This window comes from Crocodylus siamensis, chromosome 12 (genome assembly GCF_052110815.1).
Source record: "Crocodylus siamensis isolate JL-2025a chromosome 12, ASM5211081v1, whole genome shotgun sequence".
Classification (NCBI taxonomy): domain Eukaryota; kingdom Metazoa; phylum Chordata; order Crocodylia; family Crocodylidae; genus Crocodylus; species Crocodylus siamensis.
This window is the reverse complement of record NC_143406.1, coordinates 6,575,385-6,602,585: the sequence shown is the minus strand read 5'-3', so window position 1 is coordinate 6,602,585 and position 27,201 is coordinate 6,575,385. Positions and strand designations below refer to the sequence as shown.

The 27,201-nt window shown below is 55.6% G+C and overlaps 1 protein-coding gene across 1 annotated transcript; it reads left to right on the top strand.

The window, feature by feature from the left end:
• On the top strand, positions 1 to 27,186 carry VWA1 (von Willebrand factor A domain containing 1). Its single transcript, XM_090023903.1, has 6 exons — positions 1 to 383; positions 11,018 to 11,581; positions 21,099 to 21,377; positions 22,303 to 22,575; positions 23,662 to 23,931; positions 24,878 to 27,186. The coding sequence occupies exons 1-6, from the start codon at positions 311 to 313 to the stop codon at positions 24,916 to 24,918; spliced, it is 1,500 nt and encodes a 499-aa protein (XP_089880029.1). The 5' UTR covers positions 1 to 310; the 3' UTR covers positions 24,919 to 27,186.
• The last annotated feature ends 15 nt before the right edge of the window (positions 27,187 to 27,201 follow it).

Here is a 27,201-nt window from a genome sequence, read left to right as displayed (position 1 = left end):
GCGCAGCAGCAGAAGGGGTGTTGCTTGCGCTGCTCCTCCAGCCCCTGCTGTCAGGACGAATTTATGACTTGGAAAGGGGGGGGGACAAAGAGGGAAATTGCTTCCAGCAGCCAGAGTCTGAAATAGCGCAGTAAAAAATATATAGGGGGGGTCTGAGCTCAAGGCAGGAGCTGCATGCGTAGACACAAGGATCTGGAAGCTGGTGGATCTGTCTACGTACTATGACTGATCTCAAGCCTTTCATCTGCCTTCACAGCTCCCAGCTTTTGGATTTAAGGTAGTTTGCCCCCTCCCCAGCCAGAGTTTTGCTATGTTTGCCAGGACTGCACTTTCTTTTGCTCTGTGGCTGCAGGTCGCTCGGGGACAGAGTATACCTGAGAAAGGTGAGTGCTTGACGAGCTCCGAAACAGCCTTCAGGCTGGACTGTATTTTACTGCTTGATATGCTTGAGCCCAGTTCCTCTGGCTTTTCAAAGGAGGATTAATGCAGTGGCGGTGCTAAGCAGGGCAGGTGTGAGCAAGGGTGTGGAGGGGTGATTATTAACTTCCTGCAACTACCACAGCACAGAGAAAACTTGGTTGATTTTTGTTTAAGCAAATAAAATGATACTGCTCTGGGGGCTGGTCGAGCTGGGTATGCTGCTAAGGAAAGAGATTCCTGGCTGCTTCTTGAAGAAAAGCTTCAGGACGTGAAAAAAGAAAGCGAAAAGTGGTTTCTGATACCACAAACCTGCTGTGGAGTGCTCCCTGCTGAGGTTTACAGGGTGGGGAACAACCGCATCCTCCTCCTCCTATAAAGTTTTCCTTCTGGGGTGGTGTGAAAGACCCAGGCGGGATGGGGGAACAGGGACTTATGTGCTGCCACTTTTAAGAAAGCGAAGTGGGAAAGAAGAGGTGGCAGGGGGGTGTTACAACTGCGTCTCTCCGCAGCTATCAGGAGTGTCCCGCACGGCAGGAACAGGTAATGAGAAATGTTGTGACAACAGCATTGGTTTTCTTCTTGGCTGGGGAAAAGGGGAGGAAAAGTTCAGTGCTTTGGCTGTTGATGGCAGTAGCAGGGACAGGTGGATTTTGCCGGGCTGATAGAAGGAGGGCTGTCCCTGTCCCAACTTCTAGCCCACCTGGGTAAGCAGCCCCCAGATGCTGCGGTCCTGGAGGGGCAGATGCCCCGTCTCGGCTGAAGTTGAACAGTGCTTTGCTGTTGACTTCAGGAGGCTTCTGACCCACCAGAGCCCAACTCAAGATCAGGGTCCCAGATGCTTTCTTTCAGCGGGGGGTAATTTGCAGAGCTTAATACAGATGCCCAAGCAGGCAGCACCTAGCATCAGGCCAGGACTTCCTGATGCCCACACAGGTGGCAGTTTTTATTGCTGTCGGTCATTTCTACCACACTGGATATATCCATGGTGATCCCCTGAGCAGGTCCAAGCAACACCCAGTGCCCTGAAACATCCAGCAAGGAGCGAGCTGCAGTGCTAAGAGAGGAATGTTCTTTGCACACAGATGCCAAGTTTTATGAGTCGCCTTTTCATTTCTTTGCCTTGCACCCCCCTGAGGCGACTGCGGGTAGGGGACAGGCCCCAGGCTTTGCCTTTTGCTCTGTACTTCCCAGCTTCATGCCTCTGAAGTTTTCCCTTGGGGGACCTTAAGAAAGGAGCCAGGCTGCGTGCTGGAGGGGCTGCCAGGCCCAGCAGAGATCTCATCTTGGGTGCTCAGCGAGAGCTGCTGTGCGAGGGGCAGAGTGTGCTTGGAGGAGCGGCTTTCCCTGCAGCCTGCAAACGCGGGTTACAATTAAAGTTAACAATACCGGGAAGTTATTGGGTGGCCTGTGGCATTTCTGAGCCCTGGGGGCTGATTGCCTCGGTGCATTCATTCAATTGCCATTGTTTGTGGAGCACTGCAGTTGGCAGGCGGCCTGCTAGATCCTGAGCCCCGGTGTAAATCTGGAGTCTTAGTGCTCTGTAGGGCTGTCGGGGGGAATATTTGGGACCTGATCCATCCTTTGTCTCTGCCCTGGGTAGCTGTTTATAGCAGTGCCCAGGCTTCTGCAGTGATTTCCCTCAACTTTGTGCTGGCACAAATGACATCTTGAGGCCTAAAGCCGTGCCAGGGCTCGGTTGTACGTGGCTGTGTGTCCCAAGATGGGTCTAAAAACCTGGATGAGGCTGGGAGTGTGAGCAGCCAATGCCAGGCTGTGCAGGGGCGACAGCAGGCGCTTTGGCAGGATGGCAAGTTCGGAGCTGCTCTGTGCCTACCTGCCTTTCTGCACCGTGGTGAGAGCCCCTGAGGTCGTGCCATCCACGCAGTGAAGCGGGGCTTCTTCATTCCCATCAGGTAGCTTCTTAAAAGAGGACATTGCCTGCTAACCCAGGTAGCTGGGGAGGAAATCGGGGGGTGGGGAGGAAGCATGGGGCCAGATGGGTGGAATGGGGCCCCCAGAAGAAGGCTCCATGATGGGCACTAGACAGGGATGGAGATGACCCCCCGCCCCAACCCTGTGCAGCAACTGGAACCGAAGGCCATTGCTCTTCTGTGCCTCGGCAAGGCTCCACATTCATACAGAGAGAGCAAGGCACACTCAAGTCATGTCTGCAAGGTCTCCTCCAGAGCCACGAGAGCAAAAAGTGTATGTTGTGGTCTGAACTCCTGGAGGGATTGCCAGCACAGCGGAGGTTTTCAAGGAAAACCCAATAGGATTGTGCAATCCGGTGGTGCAGCAACCCCTCGTCGCTCACGAAGAGGTCTGGTGCTTTCTCCGCCTGTGGCCTGTACTGCATGTACAACGACTGCCCCTGGATGCGGCCTGCACAGCAGATTAGGGGTCTTTGCTGTGTGAGCCCTGTGCTTCCTCCCCTGAAGATTTCATCCCCCGAGGGAGGTGGTTCCTGCCTTGCTGTCCCGTAGAACAGACTCTCCTCTCTCTCATCCGGAGGATGGTATTCAGTAGCCCCAGGCTCAGCTGATGGGCAAGGTCCATTTCTGGGGGGCCTTTTAGTGCCTTTGTCCCATGGGAGCCCTTCCCTCTTCAGCTCCCGCTACGGCCCCAGGTGGCTGCAGGGAGCCCAACACCAGCTTTCTTCAGCTGTAGTGCCTAGTGCGGCTCTTTTCTTGTAGGGCAGGCTGGACCGGGGGCTAAGGCATCATCACAAAGCCTGGAGGCAGATCTCCCTTGGAGCTACTCGGTCCCCTTGACCGGTTCCAAGTCCCCTATCAGTCAAGCAGTATGGCGTGTATTGTGGCAACGGATATAAGCAGGAGAAAAGCTTTGGCCAGCTGCTTTCTCCCAGCTAGATCCCGGCAGCTTTCTGCTCTCCCTTCCAGTGACTTATCTGATGCCCTCTGTAAGTCGTGTGGATCACAACATGCCTCGCTCGAGGGAGAGCGTGGCTGTAGGGCACACAGCTCTTTGCTGTTTGCTCCCAGAGCTCAGGGTCCGGGTACAGCTTGGGCTTGCTAGTCTTAGAGTTACTCTGCATTTGGGGGTCCCCTGGCCGCTTTCTGAGGAACAGCAGCTGGTGTGGGCTGATCTGAACCCAGGGCCCGGATCTTGTGCGCTAGTTCGGCAAAGCGCGTTTAACAATGTCGCACGGAAGAGGCCGAAGAGAGATTTGGAAAGCAGGCCAGCCCCTCTAGCTGGGCAGCAGAGCGTGTGCAGGGCTGGGGTTGAGCTGGGAAGGTTTGATGATGCCGAGGAAGGTTTCTTGCCTCGGAGATCCTCCTGGAAGCAAGAAATCCCCCCCTTCCATCTTCCCGGATGGTTGAGTTTTAACATGGCGGCATAACGCAAATCGCTTGGAAAAGCAGCCGATACGCAGCAGAAGAATCTGCCAGAGCTTCATCTCCAGAGGCAGAGAAACCGTAACATAGATGGGGACATGCAGAAACAAAGTGGAAAGCCCTCATGCTCCTAGAAGAATAGCATAGCTCTGCTCCATAAGCAGAAGACCAGGGGAGCGAGGTTTTCTGGTAGCATGGAGGGAACTCAGCATCAGGGAGAGGTGACCTAGGCACAGCATTTGTCTTAATAAAGGGGTGACCCCCTGACTCTCTGCCCTGGAGGGGAGTAAAGTAAGTACTATGCCTGGACCAAAGTTTGCTCCCAAGTGTCTGTAGGCCACTGAATATAACATCCTTCCTGGCCAAGGTAGGTCCTAAAGGACCAGTCAATCAACGAGCTCATTTCCAGCAAGGCACGAGGGGGCTCCCCAGCCTGGGTGGGTGATGGCATTGTGCCCAGCTCGCCCAGCATCCCGACGTAGGTGTGGGTATCTCACCTTGCACATCTCCCAGCTCTGGCCCTGTCCCTGCCATGCATTAGCTGCGGCGAGCACCTCGGCTCTTTCCTCTGATCATTCTGGGCTGGCCCAGGGAGCAACAAAAAGTCCCTAGCAGGGCAGGGCTTTCACTGGAGCTTGCTGCCTCCTCGCACGTTCCTTGCTCTCCCCATGGGCTCCTTGTGCGGTGTGCTTGTGTACCAAAGCGTGTTGGCCATCCTCCCTCCCTGCCAGGCCCAGTGGCTCTCGCAGCCGCTGGTTGCAGCATGCAACGCCCCCGGGGCTGGGGTGGGGGCATGGAGGAGAGGAAGGGAAACAGATGACTTCGTGCAGGGAGACAGCTATGGGGCTGCCAGCCGAGGGGCCCATGCTGCCCTCTGAGGCTGGCACGCAGCAGCACAGTCCCGGGAGGGGGAAGCGACGAGCGGTAGTAGCTACAGCTGTGTGACTTGCTCCACACATCTGGACACAGCTGCAGGAGGATGCGGGCGGCTCTGAGCAAACAGAATGAAGACGGGGCGTCAGGCAGGGCGGGAAGGTGCAACGTGGTGCTCGGCCTCTCCTCCGCTGTCCCTCCTGCCGGAGTCCCCTTCTGGTTAAATTACAACCTGGTGAAGGCGGATGCTGAATGCTACGTCTTGGGGACCAGGCTCCCTGAGGTGAGGCTCTCCAGGGCAGGACTGCAGCTCATGCTGCCCCCATCCTTGTTGTCACCGTCTCGCGTCCTTGGTGTTTGTCAGCCCAACTCTTTTCACAGTGGTACTCCTGATACCAGGAGTACTCCATGAGCTTGGACTTAGGAGACATAAATTATTCCCTCCTCTCCTCTCACCTCTGTCTGGGACTGAGAACCACTGCATTACAGCTGGGTATTACTAACCTGCTCCATTCCTCCTCCGGCTCATCAAGGAAAAACCAAGTTATAATGCCCAAGAAATTAATTTTATTGCTCTGTGAGCCTGTCTGGGCATAGGCGCTGACTTTTATTTTTGCTGAAGGGGGGGACCTAAAATGATGGACACATGGAAAGCGTTATGCATACCAGGTGATAGCCCTCTTCCCGAGGGGGGGTCAGGGCTCCTGGGCCCCCACGGACTTGGCATCTCTGGTCTGCATTGCTAAGTGGAGTTGGATGTGAAACACAATTCATGTTTCCTGAGAAGTTCGGCGATTCTCCGAATTCCACTTTGTTTCAAATTGGGATAAAAAACGTGTTAAAAAATGTCAGACTGTATCTCAGGACAGAAATCCAACATGGGATTCATGTCAGAAAACAGGCATTGTGCAGTTTCCTCTGTTTCCTGCTGTAGTGAACTGCTTTGACCTTTCAGTTTATTCCAGAATTTTTCCTGCCAAAAAATGTCTTCAATATTTGCCACGGTTCTGCAAAATTTTTCCCATTTAGGTGAAATTGTTTCTATCGGCAAGAAAAAATGGGGTTTGCCGTATAGTTCTTTTCTGCCAGCTCCCAGGCTGCAATGCTGGGGTGTTGTGCGCAGTGTGGGCCAAAAACGGTGTTGGCCTTGGTCACCTAGAGCTGGGCATGATGAACACACGCTCTGAGTTGCTTATTCCTGCCTGTTGTTTAGTCACCAGTATTTGCCTTTGACTTTCTCCATTTTTGGATGGGGTCATAGTGAACTGGGGAGGCTTTGTTTGGCTTCTTTCTGATGGCTCATCGCAGGTCTGGTGTGCCTGCGTCATCTTTTGGTTATCTGCTAATCCAAGACAGAGTAATTCGTCTGCTCCTGTATCTTAAACTCCAGCCAGGGCCTGGGGTGCAGCTCCCGAGGGAGGGAGCACAAGCAGGTGAGGAGGATCGCTGTGAGGACAGGGTGACTGAGGCAAAGGTGAAGTTAACAGGGGAAGAGCTGTGTTTTATTTCCAGTGGCTGGTTTCTAGATTGCAGAGTAACCAGGTCCACGCACCTGCTCCCGCTCTCCCCTCCTGAAAATCACGTGCCCTGTCGCTTCTTGACTCCCCGGACACAGTGCAGGTAAATGCTTGAGCTAGGTGATACATGCCACACCGCCTGCCTGCCGCTTGCACACCTTGATACACTTGCACACACAGCTACTGCCCATGAGCACACGCACTGATGCTGTCAGTGTATACTCGCCTACCCTGCACCTCCAGTGCACAGATGGAAACACCCCCGCTGCAAACACACATGTGGACCCAGACACACCTGGAGAGACCCCCTCCTAACACATGTGCATGTGCTGAAACACAAGCACCATGACCCCCTCCCCACGACCTCATGCACATCCTACCACTCCTGATCCACGTACACATGCAGACAGCTTAATATTCCCAGTACCTCCTGCTCTCACTGCACCCTGACACCTGTGTGCATCTTGACACGCTCCCAGTGCCACAACCATAGGCTGAAACACTGAGCTGCCCCCTGCCATCACAGAGGCACCCCGACAGCTGTCACGCACACCTACATGTGCACCCTCTGCATGTACACACTACATCTGCCAAGTATACTACATGTGCACCCTCTACATGTACACACTACATCTGTCATGCACACTACATGTGCACCCCTACACGTACACACTCCATTTGTCATGCACACCTACATGTGCACCCTCTACATGTACACACTACATCTGTCATGCACACTACATGTGCACCCCTACACGTACACACTCCATTTGTCATGCACACCTACATGTGCACCCTCTACATGTACACACTACATCTGTCATGCACACTACATGTGCACCCCTACACGTGCACACTACATCTGTCATGCACACTACATATGCGCCCCTACACGTACACACTACATCTGTCATGCACACTACATGTGCACCCCTACACGTACACACTCCATTTGTCATGCACACCTACATGTGCACCCTCTACATGTACACACTACATCTGTCATGCACACTACATGTGCACCCCTACACGTGCACACTACATCTGTCATGCACACTACATGTGCGCCCCTACACGTACACACTACATCTGCCATGTACACTACATGTGCACCCCTACACGTACACACTTCATTTGTCATGCACACCTACATGTGCACTCCCTACATGTACACACTAGCTGAAGTGAAGATCAGACAGGATCTCTGAGTCTCTTCCACTCAACCTGGGCAGAGGACCCAGGCCCAGCATTCTCCTTTGCCTGAGCAGAGGTATAGGGTGCCTAAACAGGACCGGGCTGTAGCTCCAGCACCAGCACCTAGCATCAGAGAGACACCAGGCAGCAGCCAGGGAGGGTGGTGAGGCTGGGACAAGTGGGAGGAAGCATCAGGACTTTCCTGGAGGGGAATAAAACCTGCGGGTGCTTCCTCCTTTCATGCTGCTTAATGAACCTCAGGACAGTTCTGGCTGAAGTTCTTCCTTCCCTGTGTCCTGATTTCCCACGGCGGCAGGCCACTGCCCCCACCTCGTACTGTGCAGCCCTCCCTGCTCTTCCATGCCAGGCCTGCTTTACGCTTCATTCCTGGCCCCCCTGCTTGGGCTAGGGCCACACACAACTCTCTGCCAAGGACTTTCAGACCTGCAGAGCTCCTTGCTGTTGTATCCTTGGACCCTCCTGCTCTAGGGATCGATCTCAGTCCTCGTATTTCCACTGCAGTTTCTTCCACCCTCCCATCTGGCCTGTAGTACTGCGTGCTATTCCAGTCCTTAGTCTCTTATGACAACAGGCTGCCAGTTGCCTCCGACAGTGCCTGATTCTGCATTGCCAGCTCCCATGCGTTTTGCGACACGTCTCTTTTTATTTCGCCTTAAAGCTCCAGCTCCTGGAAACTTGTGATCAAGGGAGACTGTCAACTTTCACAGGTGGATGAGGGTGGGGAACAGTCCCCTTTTGGACCTTGTAGTGATAAAAGCTGAAAACCTGTGACCCTAAAGCTGCAAAAACCAGAAGGCTGGTGAAAAATGAGCTAACGTGCTATCATTTTTGCAAATCTCATGGTCTCTGAGCCAATCTTGTAGCTTTTTGAGCCTGCCTAATGCTGTCTGAACCCCTGCCAATTGCAGTGCAGCTTTGCTGGGGGATAAATCAAGTCTGCTGTGCCTCCCTACTCTTCCAGCCCACATCCAGTGATGTGCCAGGTGTTCAGAGCGGAAAGGCTCCTACGCTGTAACATGGCTCATCTTCATACCTCCGAGCCAAAGCATTTTCAGTACATCTCCCACTGCTTGGAATTGGGAGTTCCCTGAGGATATACACAGCACTTGTTCGTAAGGTTATAAAGGCTTTCTTCAATTCTGGCCCAAGCCCCCAGCTAGGAATAAATCAGCCAGCCAAAAAAATGCTGCTATCACAGCAGATTGTCCCATCTATTTCTGTTCCTCCTCCGCTTTCCTCAGGTTCTTTCACTCTGTCATACAGGACAGCAGTCACTCCTCAACTCAAAAGATTTCTTAGGCCTTTCCAAATGAAAACTAGGACGTTGTCCCCTTTGGGGTGGGGTAAGAAGCAGTTTTTAGGAAAATCAGATACGAGTGGTGTGGCAAAAATTGCCCAGGGAATTTAGGTCAGCAGAACAGGGTGATATTGCAACTTGACTGGTTGTGGATTTTGTGCGGGTGACAGAGGGGTCACTATTCGAGGCTCATGGCTTGTTAAGAAGACTCCTTCAGCTTGCAGAGAAGACGCCCCATCTTTTATAGGAAGCACCATGAGCTCATTTACCATCCCAAATGATCTGGACCCTGGCCAGGCCTCTCCTGGAGATGTGCACTGAGACGTCTCCTACTATCAGTGGGTCCAGTACAGGTCCAGAATGAAATATCACCCGCCGGCTGAATCGAGAAGCACCGTCCCCCGCAGCCAATGTCTCCCCACATTTTCCCCTCCAAGGACAGCACACAAAAAACTGGGGAGCTCCTCCCAGGGGTGACACAGCTCCTGGTTTAGCTGAGCTGAGCTTTGCCCAGTCTACAACCAGCGGTGTCCTATGCCCACCATGGCTGGACTCTGGCCAAGGCCTTTGGACCAAGGCCAGTGTCCACTCTGGAAACCAGCCACCCCTTCTGGGAACCTGGAAGCTGTAACTTATCCTCGCTTCTCTCCCCAGTTCCTTTATCTTTGATTATTTTTTCCAAGCCCAGCTTGTTTTTCTGGCCACGAGCAGTATCAGGAAATGAAAGACGCTTTCAGCTCTTTGCTCCCTGCTCCCAGCAATGCCCGAGCCCGTTGCTTGCTCCTGACTCTGTGGCCTGCTCTATCTTAGGCCCAGACAGCCAGGGTGACCAGCATGGATGTTTCTGTGCCTCCCAGGGTCTGAACAACGGATGGTCTCGGGCTGGCTGGAAACTTTGCAGAGCCGGCGCGTCGAGAACATTTCCAGCCCCTGGCTGTGGATGGGAAAGCGCCAGAAAATGGCTTGAGCGCTGTGCAGCGAGATGTGCATCTAAGGGAATAGATGCCATCGCTCTCAGGGACTGGTGTCTAGTGATGTGAGCAGACAGCCAGGGGCTAGGACTCCTGGGTTTGCTTCCCACTAATTGCCTGTGTGACTCCGTCTCCATGCTTCTGTTTCTCTGCCCATATAAAGGGAGGATGATAATAATAGTAAATGCCTTGCATGGGGACTTTGGGGACTTCATCATCTATAAAGGGCTGTGATCAGGGGCAGTCTCTTGTCATGCATTCATGCAGCTTCGAGCACCCTGGAGCCTCTCGGTGCTAGTGAAATAGTGATGCTTATCCGGACTCCTGCTCCCCTGCTGTGTCCCATTTCCCCCCCACCCTCCAGCTCTGTAAAACGTGATGGTAAAATGAACTCGGCAGCGAATCCTTGGGAGCAAAACCACAGCTGGGGCTCCTCTTTGCTTCTGCTGGGCTCATCAGCAGCGAGTGCTGAAACGCGTCCTGAATCTCGCTGATGGGTCTGGAGGCCGTGCACAGCATGCCCGTAAAAGGCCTGGCCCCTGCAAGGCTGGAGCTGGCAGCCGTGATGCACAGGGCTTTGCCAAGAGCAGGAGGGCAAGAGGCTCTCGGCAGGGCTGAGACTCCTCCTGGGCTGTTTAGTGAGCCCCGCGGCCTGTCAGCCTCCTGTGTTAGCTTTGCTGCAGGAGGTGTGCACTGTGGTATGCTATAGTGCGCGCTAGGTGCTGTGCATGTATGGATGGTCCCGGCGCTGCCCCTTGGAGCCTGGAAGGTAGCACGGGGCTGGTCTCTGGCGTGGCCCAGGCATCAAGGGAGACCAAGCCTCCCAACGCCTTCCTGAGCCTTGAACCATCCCAGCACGGCAGCTGTGATGCTGTTAAAAGGCACGAGCACGCCTCGTGATGACTGAGAGCCCCAGACATGGAGGGGACCCTGCTGTGCTAGGTGCTGTACACGGCCTTGGTCCCTGCCACAGAGAGGTGATGGTTGAAGGGTCTGAGCACGCCGTGGTCTCTACTCGTGTGGACGGACCTGACTCAGCTTTCAGTGAGGTGGCGTGGGGAGCGGGAGCAGCGTGGCTGCAGCAGCACAGGCCTCGGTACAGGCTAGACGCCGCGTGCGACACGGGAGGGGAAAGGGTGGCCCAGGGAGACGAAGTCGCCTGCCCTAGAGGTGGGGACAGAACATAAAACTTGGAGGCGAGGGATAAATCCCCAAATCCTTCCTCAGGCCAGCTCCCGATCGCATGCCTGCATAGAGGCCTCAGGGTTTAGCGCCGGGCTTGCCCGGGGAATCCCAGGGCAGGAGTTGCGTTGGTTTGAATTGGGTCGTGCCATCTGAGTAACATCCCCTTCTCTCTCCCCTTGCCAGGTCCCCAGCCCTTCATCCCGGACTTGGAGGGGGACATCCTCTTCCTGCTGGACAGCTCTGGCAGCGTCTCCTACTACGAGTTCTCCAAGGTCAAGGAGTTCATCAGGGACCTCCTGCGACCCTTCACCTTTGGCCCCCACGACGTCCAGACCAGCATCATCCACATCAGCACGGTGCCCACCATAGAGTTCCCCTTCGACCGGTACCCGTCCAGCGAGGCGGTGCAGCAAGCCATCCGAGGCACCCAGCAGCTCATGGGGGACACCAACACGGGCAAAGCGCTCTCCTTCGCCAAGGAGAAGTTCTTCACGGATGAAGCCGGCTCCAGGCCCGACGTGCCCAAGGTGCTGGTGTGGGTGACAGACGGCTTCTCCACCGATGACATCTCCCCCCCCATGCAGCTCCTGAAAGACATGGGGGTCACGGTCTTCATCGTCAGCACGGGGCGGGGGAACTTCCTGGAGCTCTCGGCGGCTGCGAGCCAACCACCTGAGAAGCACCTGCACTTCGTGGATGTGGACGACCTGCCCATCATCACCAAGGAGCTAAGGGATGCCATCACAGGTACCATACACCAGCAGGCTGGGGGAAGGACATGGCTATTCAGTGATGGGTGATCATCAGACGGTTCATAGGGTAGGGGAAGCAAAGGTGCAGGTGCCGCTCGGCATCTCTGTAGACCTCTGGCCCACACCGCCAGGGCTGGGACTCTGGGGAAGCTCCCCTTGTTCCCTCCCTGCACTTTTCTTATGATGAGGCGACTCTTCTGGTGCCAGAGACCCCGGAAGAGTTAACCCCACTCAGCAGGTTGTCCCGCTTCTCCGTTCCTCAAGGAACGCTTGGCTCCAAGGTCTGGCAATGACGTTAGTTGGTGCTCGGGGCCAAGGAGATAGGGTAACGATGTGGGTGTCGTGATAGGGTATAGGGCACCGGGGCAGATTGATCCACTGATTGACTGAGGGATGACTGAGGTTGCACCCATGGGCAGGTTGTCAACAGCACTAATGGAAGCAGGAACCGCTGTATTTTAAAACCAGGTCCTTACTGCCTGAGCTGCCTTGAACTTGTGGCCCAGCCGCCAAAGGCAAGAGGCAGACCACTGCACCATAGGTCTAGGTTTTCAAAGCCGTCCAGGCTTTTGAAGATGCAGCCTGGCTCCTAGTTGGATATTGTTACTCGTGTAAACACCACATCAGTGAGATCTGGATGCTTTAGAAAATCCTTTCAGAGTCTCGGAGTCTCTTCCAGCCCTGCTTTCCCAAGATCTGCGCGATTAGGCCCCTAGCAGCTGTTGTGAACTGGCTGCAGGCCTCAGCACCGTGTGGGATAGCACATATGCTAGACCTCAGCTCCCAGGGACTGGCAGTGTGAGGCTGATGCTCAGCATCTCTGTGTGGAGCAGGTTTGCGTCCTCCTCCTCCTCCGCTCTCTGAATTTGCAGAGGTCAGGACAGTAGCATGAATCAGTGGGGGGAGACATCCTGTTGACCACCGACAGCAGCTGTCCAGGCTGTTTGGACAGCTGTGTTAATGATCCTGTTTACCTAGACATAGCGTAGACCTCAAGGAGGAAGGGGGACACGTAGTTGCCTTCCCCTAGGAGATGGTATCGCCGCGGACTGGCAGCTGTAACACGGGAAGCAAGCCGGGACGCATTCCCTACTGCAGACTGATGGCAGCCTGTGCTTGCGCTGTACAGATTTGCTCAGGGAAGCTCAAACAAGTCGTCTGGTGCCTTAGGAACCTGCAAGGCTTTGCAGTGAGTCATCCCAGCTACAGGTTGCCAGGGTCCCAACAGCTCCAACCAAGCATGAAAAATGCATTAAAGGCAAGGCCTCTGCTTCCACCCCCCTGGGTTAATTGTTAGCCAGGGACTTTGCAGGAGAAGATGAATTGTGAAAATAAAAGGCTGGGGCTTTCAGAGAGGCTGTGGATATGAGGTCTCCAAATCCCTTGGAAAGTAGAGATGTGGGGGTATCTACTTCCAGCTCCAAAGGTTCCCTAGACACCAATGTAACCATCTGCTTTTTACGCTTTCATTATCAACTGTGTCCACATGGTAGGAGATGTAAACCAGATGTGGCCTACTGCATTACATGTGTACTGGGAGCTAAGGGTATCCAGGCTGTGTCCTGCCCCTGCCACAGACTCCCCCCGGGACACTGGCCAAGTCACTTCGCTTCGCCGCCCTGGCCATGTCTACACTGGCGCCATTGGGTTCATCTGGTGTGTGAAGAGGTGTCCTCTCAGATCACCCAGGAGTGACAGCAAAAGTGTGTTACAAATACAGCACAGCATGCCAGCTGCGTGCCTCAAATAGAAATGCAGCTACATCGGCGACTGGGCTTTAGATTCGCGACATCAGTGCAGCTTGTTTTGGGGTGTTGAGGGTGCTTTTGCTAGCCCAGCGCAAAGCACTGCATGCCCACTACATGTACACTGTACCGGTACAGCTATACCGGCAAACCACGGGCATGGCCTAGATTTCCTTATCTGTAAAGGAGGGATCTTACCGGCCCAGGTAATGCCTGTACAAGAACCCGGAAGCTGGGAAGCACGAAGCATCGCTGCAGGATTCAGATGTGCCTGGGGATTATCTGAATTATTTGATTTTAAATGGGCAATGTGCAAACACTTCAGCACCTGCTGAATGGCTCACAACTGTCTTAGGGAGGCTCCAGGGGCATGAATAGGCTGTGCGTATGCCTTGAAACCAAGGTAGCTAGATAGTGCTGGGCACTGCTGGCCACTTCACGTGCTGTCCGGAGCAGATCTGACCTGAGCTATGCAACCGTGCACCTCTGCTGGTGTCCATGGAGGGATCGCAGTGCTGCCCTTTAGGCCGCTGGTGTCCTCCCGGGAATGATTCCCCAGCACGGTGGTTGCTAGCAGGACCTGGAGCCTAGCAAGAGAAATTCGGATTTGTTTCTCCAGTGCAGTGTTGTAACGTGCTCCGTGCATTAGCCGAGCAGAATGATTTGGAGCCCGATTCGGCTAGCACGAGTCCGGTAAGATGCTCCCTGCCCACACAAGTCGGGGTTTACAGCCTGCTTTGTTGCAGCCGGGGCTAGGAACATTGCTCTGCAGTTGAGACCAAAGGTGATTTGGCTTTTCACCAGCCCCCGCTTGTAAATCATCGAGGAAAGAGACCCAGGCGGCTAAAAGCCACAAGTAAGGGGCAGGAGAGAGAATTTCCAAAGCCGCGCAGAACGTCTTGTGCATATTTGCATATCGTTAGCCGCACTGCACGTCTCCCGGCAGCTTTTTATTGCCGTCCACGTGGGCGTTGCCTCCCAACACCTCCAGATTTGTTTGGAAAGCTGAGCCAGTTACTATAGCACTGCGTAGACTTTCCATTCACCTTCCCTGTCTCCGTCTTAGTTGTAAATGAGGTTTTAATTCAGCACTTGGCTCCTGTGGGGCATAGGGTGGTTGGAGCTGGGCTGGGAGTAGCCAGCTAAGCCCTTGCAGGGGATCCTGTGATGCCGCAGCCTTGTCACATAAAAAAAACCTTTCTCCTTTGGAAAGCCAAGCCTGATGGCAGAGAGAGCAGGGACCGCCACCTCCCCCCCCCCCCCCCCGGAGGAACGTGCCCCAGAAAGTGCCAGGTGCTGCACGCACGCCTGGGCGGTCTCTGCTAAATGGGCCCTTTCAGGTCCCGCAGCATCTCAGAACAGCACGGCCACCTCCCAGTGTCAGAAGTCAGCCTGCCAGGCACGTCTCCCATCCTGAGCCTGTCTCGACGATTGTGAGAGATTTATTGGGTTTTTCCAGTCCTCTTAAGTGCCGCGTTCTCTTGTTTCTTTCTGTGCCTTCAGCTCTGAGCATACATTTGGTTCATGCTTTTCTTTGCATCTGTGAGATCCAGAAATGTGTTGGTTCGAAGGCTTTTAATGAAAACTGACTCCAGGAGCTGGGGCCTTTGGAAAAAGAGCCGACGCTTTGATCAAATAGTAGCGCCGGCTTTGCCTGCCTTCCCCTGAGGCTGTGCCCTGCCTGCCCGGGGGGCACGGGACAGAGGAGCCCAAGCAGGGCCCTGGGCAGGCAGTACGTCCCAAGCACTGCAGGCAGCAGGGCTGGCATGGTTACCATCGCAATCCTGTTGGCGTCTTTTGCCACGAGATACTGATTTTAAAGCCTGCCGGTAGATGCACAAATGAGCCTTGTTGGGAAGCTGGCAGATCTCCTCATCCCGGCTCCTGCCCAGGCAAGGACTGGCTTTCATCCCTGCGGGCTGCAAAACGCCCTGCCGATGGTCCCCCGTCTCTCCCCGCAGCCCCGGCCTCAGGTGCAAGCCGATAAAAGGAACAGCTTGCCGCGCCCCCGCACCCAGACGCTTTCTCCTGTATCTAATCGCCACGCGGTGCAGGCACATTTCCTTTGCTCTTAGAGGTTGGAGCAGAGATCTAAGTCGGCAAATAATAAAGCTGAGTTAATAGGGCTGTCTCTGGGAGCCGGGCCAGGCGTTGTGTGCCAAGCCAACATGAAAGGCACCACTGAGAGCAGGGAGAGCAGGGGAGGGGGAAGGGTCTCGGTTTGAAACACAGGGGAGCCCCAACCTCCTGATCTCTGCTCCCATCGACTCCTTCAGGGGCTGAAGGACAGCGGCTCTCGGCCTCAGTTTTCCCACTTGTAACATGCTAATGGGTGCATTGCTTGGAGAGCGGCTGGGTGAGCTCAGGGTTGCAAATGGCTTGGCCCGATGTGCTTGCGCCAGTGCAGATCGTGAGTCCTCTGGGAGTTAGACTCTGCCCTGTGGGGCAGGACGTGCTCACCCCTGTACAGCTCTGCTCCTGCTCTGTGCAGGGAGCTCAGAGCCAGGCTGGTACAGGGGCACAAGGAGCACGCACCCCAGGGGTGCGTGCAGCCTCCCACCCCAGAGCCCTGGGTCACACCAGGACGGCACTTCTGCCCAGCTGCGGGGCACACAGCAGCCACGCTCCTCTCCAGGCTCAGTCCAGCACATCGGGAGGCAAAACAAGACCACAGCCCAGATGCTGAGCTGCTGAGAGCAGCTGTGGCTGCACTGATGTCAGCTAGTCCCGACCTTCCAGGAAAATCTGTTTTGTTTTTTAAAGCTGACTCTTCCCCGAAACCTGGGCAGCCCAAAGGCTGCAGCGCTGAGCAGGAAACATAGCAAAGGTTCGAGTCATTCGGACATCACGATTTGTGCGAGCGTAGCACCTCGGGGGCCCCGGCACTGCACAAACAGCCCCCAGGAGCTGGCAGTCTGCTGAAAGGAGAGAAAAGACGGACACAGGCGGGCTGGGTAGGATGAAGGAATCGCCGAACAGTACCGGGCAGCACCCTAACTGTGTCGAGCTGTCCCAGGAGCTGTGGGGAGGGCTTGAGGGAGGGCAGGGAGTGAATTGTGTGCCCATGTAAGAAGTGGGTGATGCAGACTGGAGAGGAGGACGCGGCAGCAACTGAGATACAAGGTGCTGAGACCTGGCAGGAGCGGAAGGAGAGCTAAGCGGAGAGGCCGCCTCCTAGAGACGCTGCGCTCAAGCCCTGCCGGCTGCGCGGTCTGTGTCGCTGAGTGTGCGTGGAGCCAGGGGGAGATGCGATTGTGTGCAGGCGGCGTTGCAGTGCTCGGGGACCAGAGCCTGCTCCCAGTGACTTTCAGTGCGACCTGGCCGTATGCGGAGCCTGGCTCTCACTTGAACCTGGGTTTTGGAGGACAGGAGGAGACGTGCCCTGTGGCAATCCTGCACTAGCACCTGGTGCTGGACAGCCAGGACCCTGGTCTGGCTGACCTGCCCCTGCTGGCTTCAGAGGAGATGCCCTGCCCTGTGCCCAGTGCCAAGGGGTGAGACTCAGCCTCCTGATGCTTCGGCCACTGATGCCCCTTTCGAGTCAGGCAGACGGCTGAGCTACTTTAAGACACCTGGGAGACAAGTGTGGGTTGATCCTGCCGGGGCAGGGCCCGGTGGGTGTTTCTCAATGGGAGGATTCCTTCGGGGTGACGTGTGGCGCGGCGCCAGCTCTTTGCTCGCGGCTGCCCGGGGTCTGCGCTCTGGAGTAGCTGACATCACGCTTTGGCACCTTCTCCTGGGCTGGGCCCTGCAGGATTGTACGTGTCCTGCAAGCCCCAAGAGAAACTGGGCTGATTTAGTCTAGAGAAGAGAAGACGGAGTGGGGATTTAATAGCTGCCTTCAGCTCCCTGCAGGGTGGGTCCAAAGGGGATGGAGCTGGGCTATTCTCAGAACAAGGAGCAATGGGCTCAAGTTGCAGCCAGGGAGGTTTAAGTTGGATATTAGGGAAAACTTTCTTACCAGGCGGGTGGTGAAGCACTGGAGCAGGTTACCCAGAGAGGTGGTGGACTCTGCATCCTTGGAGGTTTTTGAGACCCAGGTAGGCTGGGATGAGCTAGTTCGGGATGGTCCTGCTTGGAGTGGGGGGTTGCACTAGATGTGACCTCCTGAGGTCCCTACCAACCAAATGTTTTATGATGCTGTGTCCAATAGCAAGGGGGAGTGCAGCCAGGTGCAGCGCAGGGGCAGGGAAGAGCTCAGCCCTCGGCTCCACGGGCTCCTCGACAGCATCGCTGGGTGACCAGAGCCACGGGGCAGTCTCCACCGCAGTCCTCAGTAATCATTTCCCCACCCTCCAATAAGTGTCACCTCGAAATGCGAGAGTGCACCGCGGGAGGGCCGAAGGCAGTCGGCTCCACAACCTGCCTGCCAGAATGGACCGTGACCAGCCAGCATGGTGATGCTGCTCCTTGTGCCCTCCTCCCACCCTTTCCAAAGCACGTTACCTCCTGGCTCCAGCTGGGGAAACTGAGGCAGAGGGGGATGCCACCGGGCTGGGCTGCTGGCACAGCAAGTGTTCCTGAGCTGCTGATGAAGAGCAGCTGATCGAGAGCCCTGCCACTTTGGCTTTGGCCTTCCTGGCACTCGGGAAGTTGCCAGCAGGTCCGTGCCACGCAAGTGTGGAGACCCTGGCCGAGACACTTGGGCTGGGATGGTCTCCAGGCCTGCGTGGTGCCGAGGAAGGGTGTGGAGAGTGCGGGTGGCTGGCAACGTGTTTAACAAGAGGCAGCGAGGGCATGGACGACGTGCAATGTCCCTGCCCACCTGGACGAGCCAAGAAACAGCTCAAAGGAAAAACTGAGGCTGCTTTCCTGGTGGGAGGCAGCTGGCCGGGGCTCCAGCTGCGCGGAGAAGGAAAGTTGGCTTTCTAGATAATGTACAGCGCTGAGGTCCCCCTGGCTCTGTCGGGGATTTGCCGTGTGGCTCTGGGCAAGTCACTTCAGTGCCTTGGTTTCCCCACGTCTGAGAGGGGATGGTGGTTTCCACACGGCACTTTGCCTTGCGGTGGAAGGTGCAATCAATAGGGGATGTCAGGACTCGTGCTGGCTTGCTTCCTGCTGATGCTCACAAAGCGCTTTTAAAAGGCATTCACAAAAGAGACCTCACCGCTCTTCTGTGCGTCTTTGTCCCTTGCCAGCCGAGTGCTGAGACTGGGACCCAGGAGTCCTGGCGCAGCATCGCCTGCTGCAACCGCTCGAGAGTGGGATAGTCAGCAAAGGCTAAGGAAGGGAAATGCTCCTTCACAGGAGCTCCTGCAAGCCTCCCCGGGCTGCCGGGGGAATCTCACAGCGGCTGGCTCTCTCCTGTAATTGTAGAGGTGCAGCCCACCAAGCAGGCTGTGAAGGACTGAGAGGCGTATTAGCTAGATAAACCCAGAGCAAGCCCTGAACAGATAACGGGCATACATTTCTGGCACCGTACAGGCCAGGAGGGCATCGCCATGATTTTACTTAATTACTGAGGACTGCTGTGGCAGCCGCCCCATGGCTCTGGTCACCCAGGAGGGCATCGCCACGGCCAGGAGGGCATCGTTTCCAGTGGAGAAAGGGCCGAGGGGAGGATGGAAGTTCTCCAGGCTTTTATTTCTGGGTAGCAAAGGTCAGTGCTGTGAAGAGGAGGGGTCCCTGGGTGAGATGCCTGGGGATCAGCGTGCCAGGTCCTGCTTGTGTGGGGGTCACCTGGGTCAGGGCTTTGGGCCTCTCTGGTTTTCTCTGCTGGGGTCGGAGGCTGCATTGCTCAAAGCCGACGGGCAGCAGAGCAGCCTGCCTCCAGGAATAGCCTGTCAGCGGCCCATTAGCAGGGCCCCATCCAGCCCCACATGCAGCTGTGGTACAACGTGCCCTTCTGCCTCTCACAGGGCTCCAAGCCTCAGGAATCCCGGACGGGAGACTTGCCAGTCCCCAAGGAAAGGCCATGCCAGGATTCGCTTGGCGGGAGCAAAGAAGAAGCCAGCAGGCGAGGCGAACCCTGAGCAAGCCCTGAATAGTTAACGGCCACAAATTCGTGGCACCATCCAGGCCAGGAGGGCATCTCCGTGGCATCATTCCCAATAGAGGAAGGGCTAAGGGGAGGATGGAGGTTCTCCAGGGCTTTATTTCTGGCAAAGGGGGAAAGAGAGAGCTCAGGAGGTAGATGTCAGTGAAACACCCAGGATTGCGCTCAGCACAGCGCAGTCGCATGGATGGTGCCAGAGGAGAGGGCTCTTATGCCAGTGGTGGGGGGAGGTAGTGCATGGAGGGGCTGTGAGGTCTCCCTCGGTGTGGGTCCTCGCAGGAAGAAGCAGCTGCTTGAGAGCAGGGTATTGTCTGGGTGTGCAACGCACCAAGGGATCGGGCTTTGCAGTGGGGCTCAGAGGAGGTGATGGAGGGTTTGGGCAGAGGGGACCCTTAGTGGTGCAGGGACAGGGGTCCTGGGCAGCCTCCAGCACTGAATGCTACGGGGTAACGGGGCATGCGTGCAGCCCTGAGAGTGCCCTCCATGGCTGCCCCCCTTCCCCAGCCAGGCAAGGGCTGTGCCATTAGACGCCTCCTCTTCCAGTCGGCCAACTGGGATCGCCCGCCTGCGGCACTCTGCCTAGAGACCGCTGCCAGCGGGACTGCGTTTTTTGCCCCGCTCTGTCGCTGACTTGCTGTACACTTCCAGAGAGATGCAGTCCCCTCCGGCTTGCCCTGGGCTGGGCCCAGCACCAGCTGCACGACGCAGAGAACATGCCCCGGGCAACGTGAAAGCTGTCGGTCCCGGGTGGACGATGTGGGCAGGGCCGGAGCTGCCATAGCAGGCAGTATAAGTACCGGCCTGGGGCGGTAGGTGTGCAGCGCTGTTACGGAGCATGAGTGAGGGCAGGGATGGGAGGCTTGGCTCTCCCCTGACTTGCCAAGCGCAGCTCCTGGGTTGCAGGATGCAGCCGAGCCCCACCTGGCAGCCCTGCCACCAGCAGCTGCCATGAGATGAAGTGTGTGGGTGCTCAGCATGGTTTCCTGTGGGCCAGGGCCCTCTGGCATAGCAGATCGCAGCTTGCCCTTGGCGCAGTGCAGTCGCATGAATGGTGCAAGAAGCCTTTCCTGAGCCAGGTGGCACCAGCAGGGCGGAGGGGGGTGTTGGCTGGCGGGTGCTTGGGTCCTAGCTGTTCTTTGCGCTTCCTGTGCATGCTATCAAATAGGGGCCAGCTGGGAGTGGAGACATCCCTGCCACCCCAAGTGTTATGGTAGTAGAGAGCGGGAGACCACATAGTCCCTTAGCCAGAGTGCCTCTAGCTGGTGGTCTCCATTGCCCTCTCGTGGAGACACATGGATTTGCCATACACACCCTGACCCATCATTCAGGACATGCTTGCAGCAACAGTGGGGTTTTATTTGGACCTGGTGTCAGTGGTGAAAGAATCCACTAGCGTTTCTCTACAAATGCCCGGCCATCCCTGCAGGAGTCTGCACCAGCTTCATGTTTTGGAGGCTTTATCTTGGCTACTGCAATAGCTAAAGATAGTCCAGGACTGGCATCTGCCAACCAGCCCATTGCCTCCGAGTGACTTACCCTGTCATGCAGCATTCCTCCTGTGAGCGGTTGCTTTGTCGCACCCCAGAAGCAGCTGCATTGAAGTGGGGCAAATGACCCCTGTGAAAGCGTCGTTTGTAACATGCTTGGGCTCTCTGCAGAGGCGCAATGGGAATTCCAGCTCCTCGGTGGTTGCTAATCATTGCCCAGGGAGCCAGGGATAGCTGTGCTCACCCTCTGGCCCGTGGTGATTTCCTGTCGCTCTTTCTCCCCAGAGGTTATCCGAGCCACACGGCTGCGTGCTGTGGACATCACCTCCAGTAGCTTCCGCCTGATGTGGCCCAAGCTTCTCTCCAGCGGTACCGGCTACTACGTGCTGGAGTACACCCCTGCAGAGGAGCCCGGGAGGAAGCTGACGCAGCAGGTGTCCGGGGACCGCACCAGCCTCTTGTTGAACGACCTTGCCCCAGAAACCACCTACAAGGTTGTGCTCATCCCCGAGTCCAACACACAGTATATCCCGCCGCAGACCACCAGGGTCACCACTCTGCAAGGTATTATATGGGGGGCGCATATTGGGGTTCCTAGGTGCAGCCCGGCATAGCTTAGTGTCCTGCTGTTCTGGGCATCGTCTGGACAGATAACCCTGGCCTCGACCTTATAGTGTTGGCAGCAGAATGGCAAAAGCAGGCAGACAAATGCCTGAAGTGGAAGGCCAGCTCTACCAGCTGAGGCTGCAGTAGGTCCAGTGACCTCTCAGAGAGGTCCCACCAGCAGCAGGGAGGGACAAAGCATCACACAGGTGTATGTTCAGTATCCAGGCAGTTGTCCCCATCGTCCTCCAAGGAGCTGAGGACAGTCTTATGTCCTGCATCACCCAGGCCAGCTGGGAGCAGAGAGCAAGAGCTGGCCCTGTCTGAGGGGGGTAGCGAGGGCTGTGGGTGGCTACTTAGAGCTGTGAAAATCATTGCTTGTTTGGCTTTTCCAGGCTTTCCCCCTCCAAAAAAAATCAAATCAGTGAAATTGGGCGCAATGGAAAAACTGATGGGGAAAATCGCTTGGGGTCAAAAGAAACTTTTCCGGTTCAAGCATATCTTGTGTGTGTTCTGCCTTTGTGACATAAGACAGCTGGAAAACGTTAATTAAAAACACCAGAGGCGGTTTGCCTTTTTTGAATGGTTTCCCCCACACGAGCATTTGGGCAGAACCGAGGCGGATCTGCCGAATGTTTTGGGGATGCCAAGTCTCCATTCTTCTCAAAGGGAAAAATACAGAGTTTCTTCTGGTACATTTTCCCCAGCACATTTTCCCCTATAAGCACTTTTGCAGAGAGTGACAGGGGATATAAGTGCCCGGAGTGGAGCTGGCAAACACGTCAGGAGGCCAACTGGGCTCCCAGCATATTACACTGCACCGAAGGGAGGAAACTATGCTGCTCTAACATGTCCAATTGGCTTCCTTTTGCACCTCTCCTGGCAGAGGAAATCAGCCCTACTCGGATTGTCATCTCGGAGTCCACGCCGCACAGCTTCCGGGTCAGCTGGTCCCCCACGCCAGACAGCGTGGTCAGCTATCAGGTCCTGTACGGACCGCTGCCCGGGAATTCAGCCGAACTTCTGGAGGTGGATGGGAAGCACAACAGCACCGTGCTGGAAAACCTCACGCTCAACACAACCTACTTGGTGACAGTGGCGGCCATCTATAAGTCGGGGAAGGAGAGAGCCCTGTCAGCCAAAGCGTGCACTCAGGGAGGTGAGTGAGCAGTGTCCCTTTTGTCCCAGCTTTGGTGCCACATGGGGTCGAGCCCAGCAGGGCTCCGTCATGTCACATGTGGCCCCTGGTTCCAAATGGTGGCATGAAGCGGCTCCAAACTCCTGCCACCCGTTGTCCAGGCCAGTTGCTGCAGATCCCATCTCCACCTATTTTGGATTCCCAGACCAACAGCTTTGCAGGCAAAACCAGCATCCTGCTGCAAAGTGGAGGTAGGCCACGGAAAGGTCTCAATCAAGAGAATAGCTTGGTCTGCCCTATTGGGGTGGGGTTGGGGTGAACATGCAGCTTCTGGAGTATGCACATTGCACTTCAGGAAACTGTGGTGGAAGGATACAGCCTAGGACCGAAGGGAATGCAGCTGGGTACAGTCTCCAATACAGGCTCCTGTAGGATCTGCCCTTCTGCACCACCAGTAGCACTGCAAGCCGAGCTGGCCCGGAAGACCCCAGATCTGCTTGAGCAGACGAGTGGGCATTGCTCTCTGCTCCCTCCCCAGGGATCTAGTTTGATGCCTCTAAAGGAGAGAGGATTGCAGAGCAAAGAGGTGGGAATAGGGTCTCATCAGGGGTCTGTCCCACCGCTGTAGTTTGGTGTCTCTTAGAGTCCCTTATCTGAGGGCAGTCCCGTGTATGATGTCCCTGAAACTTTGCTCGTTGTAGGAGGTGATATTTGGCTAGAGTCAGAGTGGTGGAAGAGTGAGGCATTGCAGAGCAGCGAGGTGAGCTGTGGGACGTTGGGATGGAGAGCACCACAGTCCAGCTCCTGAAGGGACCAGAACCACTCGCTTGGGTTCGGCAGGGAAGCCAAGGACTGGCTGGGCCCTGGCGATGAGACTGTTCCCCCATGCATAACATGGGTGGAGCCCCTGGAAAGAATGGTACGGGGCAAATCTTGTCCTGGTGCTGCCCAGGCTGCCCTGGTTTTGTTGGTAGAGGCATGAGAGCTGTCAACCCTGCAGTCCTCACCAGTGGTGGGGTCACTAAGGAAGGAAAATGGAGCTAAGAGGGGTGGTTCCCCAGGTGCAGGCCTCAGTAACATGATCTTCTTGCCCTCTCCCACGGTTAGAGGGCTCCAAGGTGAAGCACTTGCGCTTTGAAGACATGGGCCCTAACACCCTGAAGGCATCCTGGGACTCTGCTGGTGGGAAAGTCCTTGGCTACCGTGTGAGGTGCCGGCGGCAGACGGGCCCCTCGTCTCTCATCAGCGTCTCGCCTCAGGTCCACAGCGTGCTGCTGACAGACCTGGCCGCAGGCACCACCAACAAAGTGTGTGTGAAACCCGTGTACAAGGAGCAGGCGGGGAAGGGGCTGTGCCGCATGGTGCACATGCAGCCTGGTGAGTCGGGGACAGGGCATGGGGAGCTGCGCAGCTTTCAGACCCGGGGCACCCACCACAACACCCAGCGCCGTGGAGTCTCTGCTTGTGGGACCCCATAGGCCGCCAGAAACCCAATGTCCAGTGGCTGCTGGCATGCCACAGTCTACGCTGGTGAAAGCCATGACCACAGTGGGCTAGAAGTGGCTGGATTTCATAGGTGCTCAGCACCTACAGCTACCCATTGACTCAGATGGCTTCTCCGGTCTAGGGTTTGAGACCCCTTTCAGTGAGTGATGCTTCAGAGGGTGGGTGCTCAGCCTCTTTGGACAACCAAGCCTTTTTTCGGAGCAACTCAGGCTGATTACCCAAAGGTTAAGTCAGTCGCAGCCCCACTGAACGTACACTGGCATATCTAGAAGTCACCGATGGTTCAGCATTGAAATCTTCTCCCAGGGTGCAGGGGCCTGACCCAGAATGCCTGAAACCCCTGGGAATGTTTTCACCTGCTCCAGCAGACCCCACATCTGGCCCTAACACCCCACTAAAAGCCTGGGGGCTGGGGTTACAACTGAACTCCACTGAGAAGCAGAGCGGGGCTGCTCTGTAAGGGGCTTGAAGGGAGGACTGGAGACCTGGGGCTTGAGGCAGTGGGAGAGACATTGGTATAGGGAAAAGCTTGCAGAAGGGGCTGATGGGCTCAGGGTGATGGTAGAGGAAGAGGATCCAAGCCTGAATGGGCAGGAGTGAGTTGGGAAGCATCTGATATCAGATGAGGGGCTGGCATGAGGCTTCTGGCTTTGGGGAAGGATAGGGAAGGTCAGAGGCTGGACATTACCTGCCCAGGCCAGGGCCAGAGATACCCCCAGGTGAGGTCTGTGTGGAGGAGAGTCATGTCAGAGCTGCGAACCCTCTGCCGCTTTGTCTTTACCAACCCAGCTGACCTTCTGTCTCACGTCCTTTCCAGCTACAGAAGCACAAGGATACACGCACAGGCGGAGAGCGTGATGGGCCCCGGACTGCACCGTTCCCCTGCAGAGCGAGGGGAAAGGATCAGACAAGAACGACTGTGCGTGGTGGAGCCCTGCACGTCGCTCCCCTCCTGCATTGTCCCTCGAGGTGTGTCAGCCCCCCTAGCTGTAGCCAAGCCCAGCGGGCTCCTGAAACTGTAAAGCACTCCCTTACCTTACAAAGCGGCTCGGCAGGACAGAGCAGGCAGGCTGGTGGATAGGTCTGAACCATGCAGTGCTCTGGTTAAACAATGTGCTAGCCCCCGTCCCCTTTCTTCTGTATGAATTAGCAATGCGAAAGAGAAGTGGGGAGTCCTCATTATTGTTCACTTGCTTCCTGGTTTCTATTTATTATCTCTTGTGTCTTCATTATGGCAGAGTATAAGCATGTTCCAGGTTCTCTAGGCGAAGACCCAGCCTTCCAGCTCTCGGCATTGGGCTCCAAGATGCCATGAGCTAAATTAGTCTCTGGGTGTGGAGCTCCACGGATGGGGCTGGAGTGCATCAGGGGCTGAATAGCATCCATGAGCTCAGCAGGTTTGGGGTGCAGGCGGCGTCCTTGTCATGGGGACTAGACTCACACCAGGCAAAATGATGACTGCCGCGATGAATAGCTCTTTTTATCCATGCATCACAACAGAGCCCATATTAGCTATCAAATGCGGCCACCTCTGAGGTGGAAGGTGGGAAAAACCAGCAATGTAACACAGCAGTTCAGAGTACACAGGGAAAACCCATGAGGTCTTGAGGAAGAGGGAAGAAGAGAAGCGATTGCCCACCCAAGGTTCAGTGGCTGACTTACTGATCGGGCAACACCTTGACTGCGATGTAATGTGCTGGGGGAGGCGGTATGACCGCAGGTAGTTCAGAGATGGTCCCATGTCCGATTCAGGAGGCTGGTGCTCTGCTTGGTGAACACAGGCATGGAGCAGTAGGGTTGTCCCAGGGACCAAACACCGGCAGGGAGGCCTCCGTGGTCCCTGCCTGTTGAAGTCTTAGCTTGAGCGCCCATGGATTCGTCCACTCCCTTCCATGGATGCCAAGCTCAGCCCAGGAGATTAAATAAAAATAGAGGACAGTCTTGGATGGAGCTGCAGCCTGGAAGCCATCAGTGGTGCTCAGGGCCAGCCAGGTCAGCCTGCTCAGAAACAAGGGGTTTTCCTGAACCACAGTTACCTCCTCCCACAGCTTGGGTTTGCAGAGCAGCAGTGGCTGCGAGCCCTGGAGGAGGAAAGCCAGTTCAAGGGCCGTTTCTATTTCCCTGTCTTGAACACGTGCCCGATAGACCTGCAGCAGGGCTGGCACTGGTTTGGAAGGTCCAGATGAAAATACCTACCGTGTCCTTCAGGCCAGGTCAGAGTCCCAGTGGCAGGGTCCGTCCTGTGGCTAAATAGATGCCCCCAGTCTGCAGGGTTTTCATTCCAGACCCTTCCCCAGTGCCACAGGCAAACACTGCTTTGTTGCTGCCTTGTCTGGGTCTCCTGCTCTGCTCCACAGCCTGTGCCGCATTTAAAAGAGGTGATTATGGAAGCAAAAATCCTAGATCTTTTCTGTGGCCCAGGTCAGTTGCTTTCAGGACGGGGAGGTGTGTCTGGAAGAGGCTGCCAGCAATTATCTAAGTACCTTAGTGCAAAGGCCATTTTATCAGCGCAGGTCCCCCATCCAAAGCACAGGGTCATAAGAGGATGTACATACTTCTCTGGTGGCCATGGGCATGCCAATGTGCATATATTCCCTTAGGGATGCTTGCTCCATTGCGTGTGTAAAGCTTACTTCACCTTCCTGGGATGCATTTTAGACCTGTGCTATATGTTTGGAAAGACATATGCCCTGCAAGCCCTCCCTGGGCCTGATCCTGTTCCATCTGAGTCAGAGGAAGCTTTGCTCTTGACCCGATTGAGTCTTATTTGTGCTGAGCTCTTACGTTGGCTTGTAGGCTTCAACCTCACGCTGACCCTTTGCAGAGGGGCAAATGTCTCTGTTGGCTCCAGTGGAAGAGCTTAAAGGACTCCGGTGTCTCTCTTAGGATGTGCATATTTAATCACAAGTAATGCAGACAGAGGTTCTGCCCACCTCCAGGAAAGGATGCAGCCTCCTGAAGCTTTCATGCTCTGAGACGTAAGAGCATCTTGTTCGTTCCTACCGTAAGATGGAGACTGCTTACATTTGCACAACTCCCTGTGTAATGTACTAACGTGTTAACTTTGCTTCCCCTCCAGTGTAACATGTCCTTTCGAAGGCATTAAATTAAATATACAGCACGAGAGCTGTTGAGTTGGAA

Bases quoted from the DNA above. Each gene is read 5' to 3' on its own strand.
- VWA1 (XM_090023903.1), top strand. From the start codon at position 311: ATGTTTGCCAGGACTGCACTTTCTTTTGCTCTGTGGCTGCAGGTCGCT. The intron at 22,576-23,661 runs GTGAGTGAGCAG...TCCCACGGTTAG, and splicing joins CAAAGCGTGCACTCAGGGAG to AGGGCTCCAAGGTGAAGCAC. The intron at 23,932-24,877 runs GTGAGTCGGGGA...CGTCCTTTCCAG, and splicing joins CATGGTGCACATGCAGCCTG to CTACAGAAGCACAAGGATAC.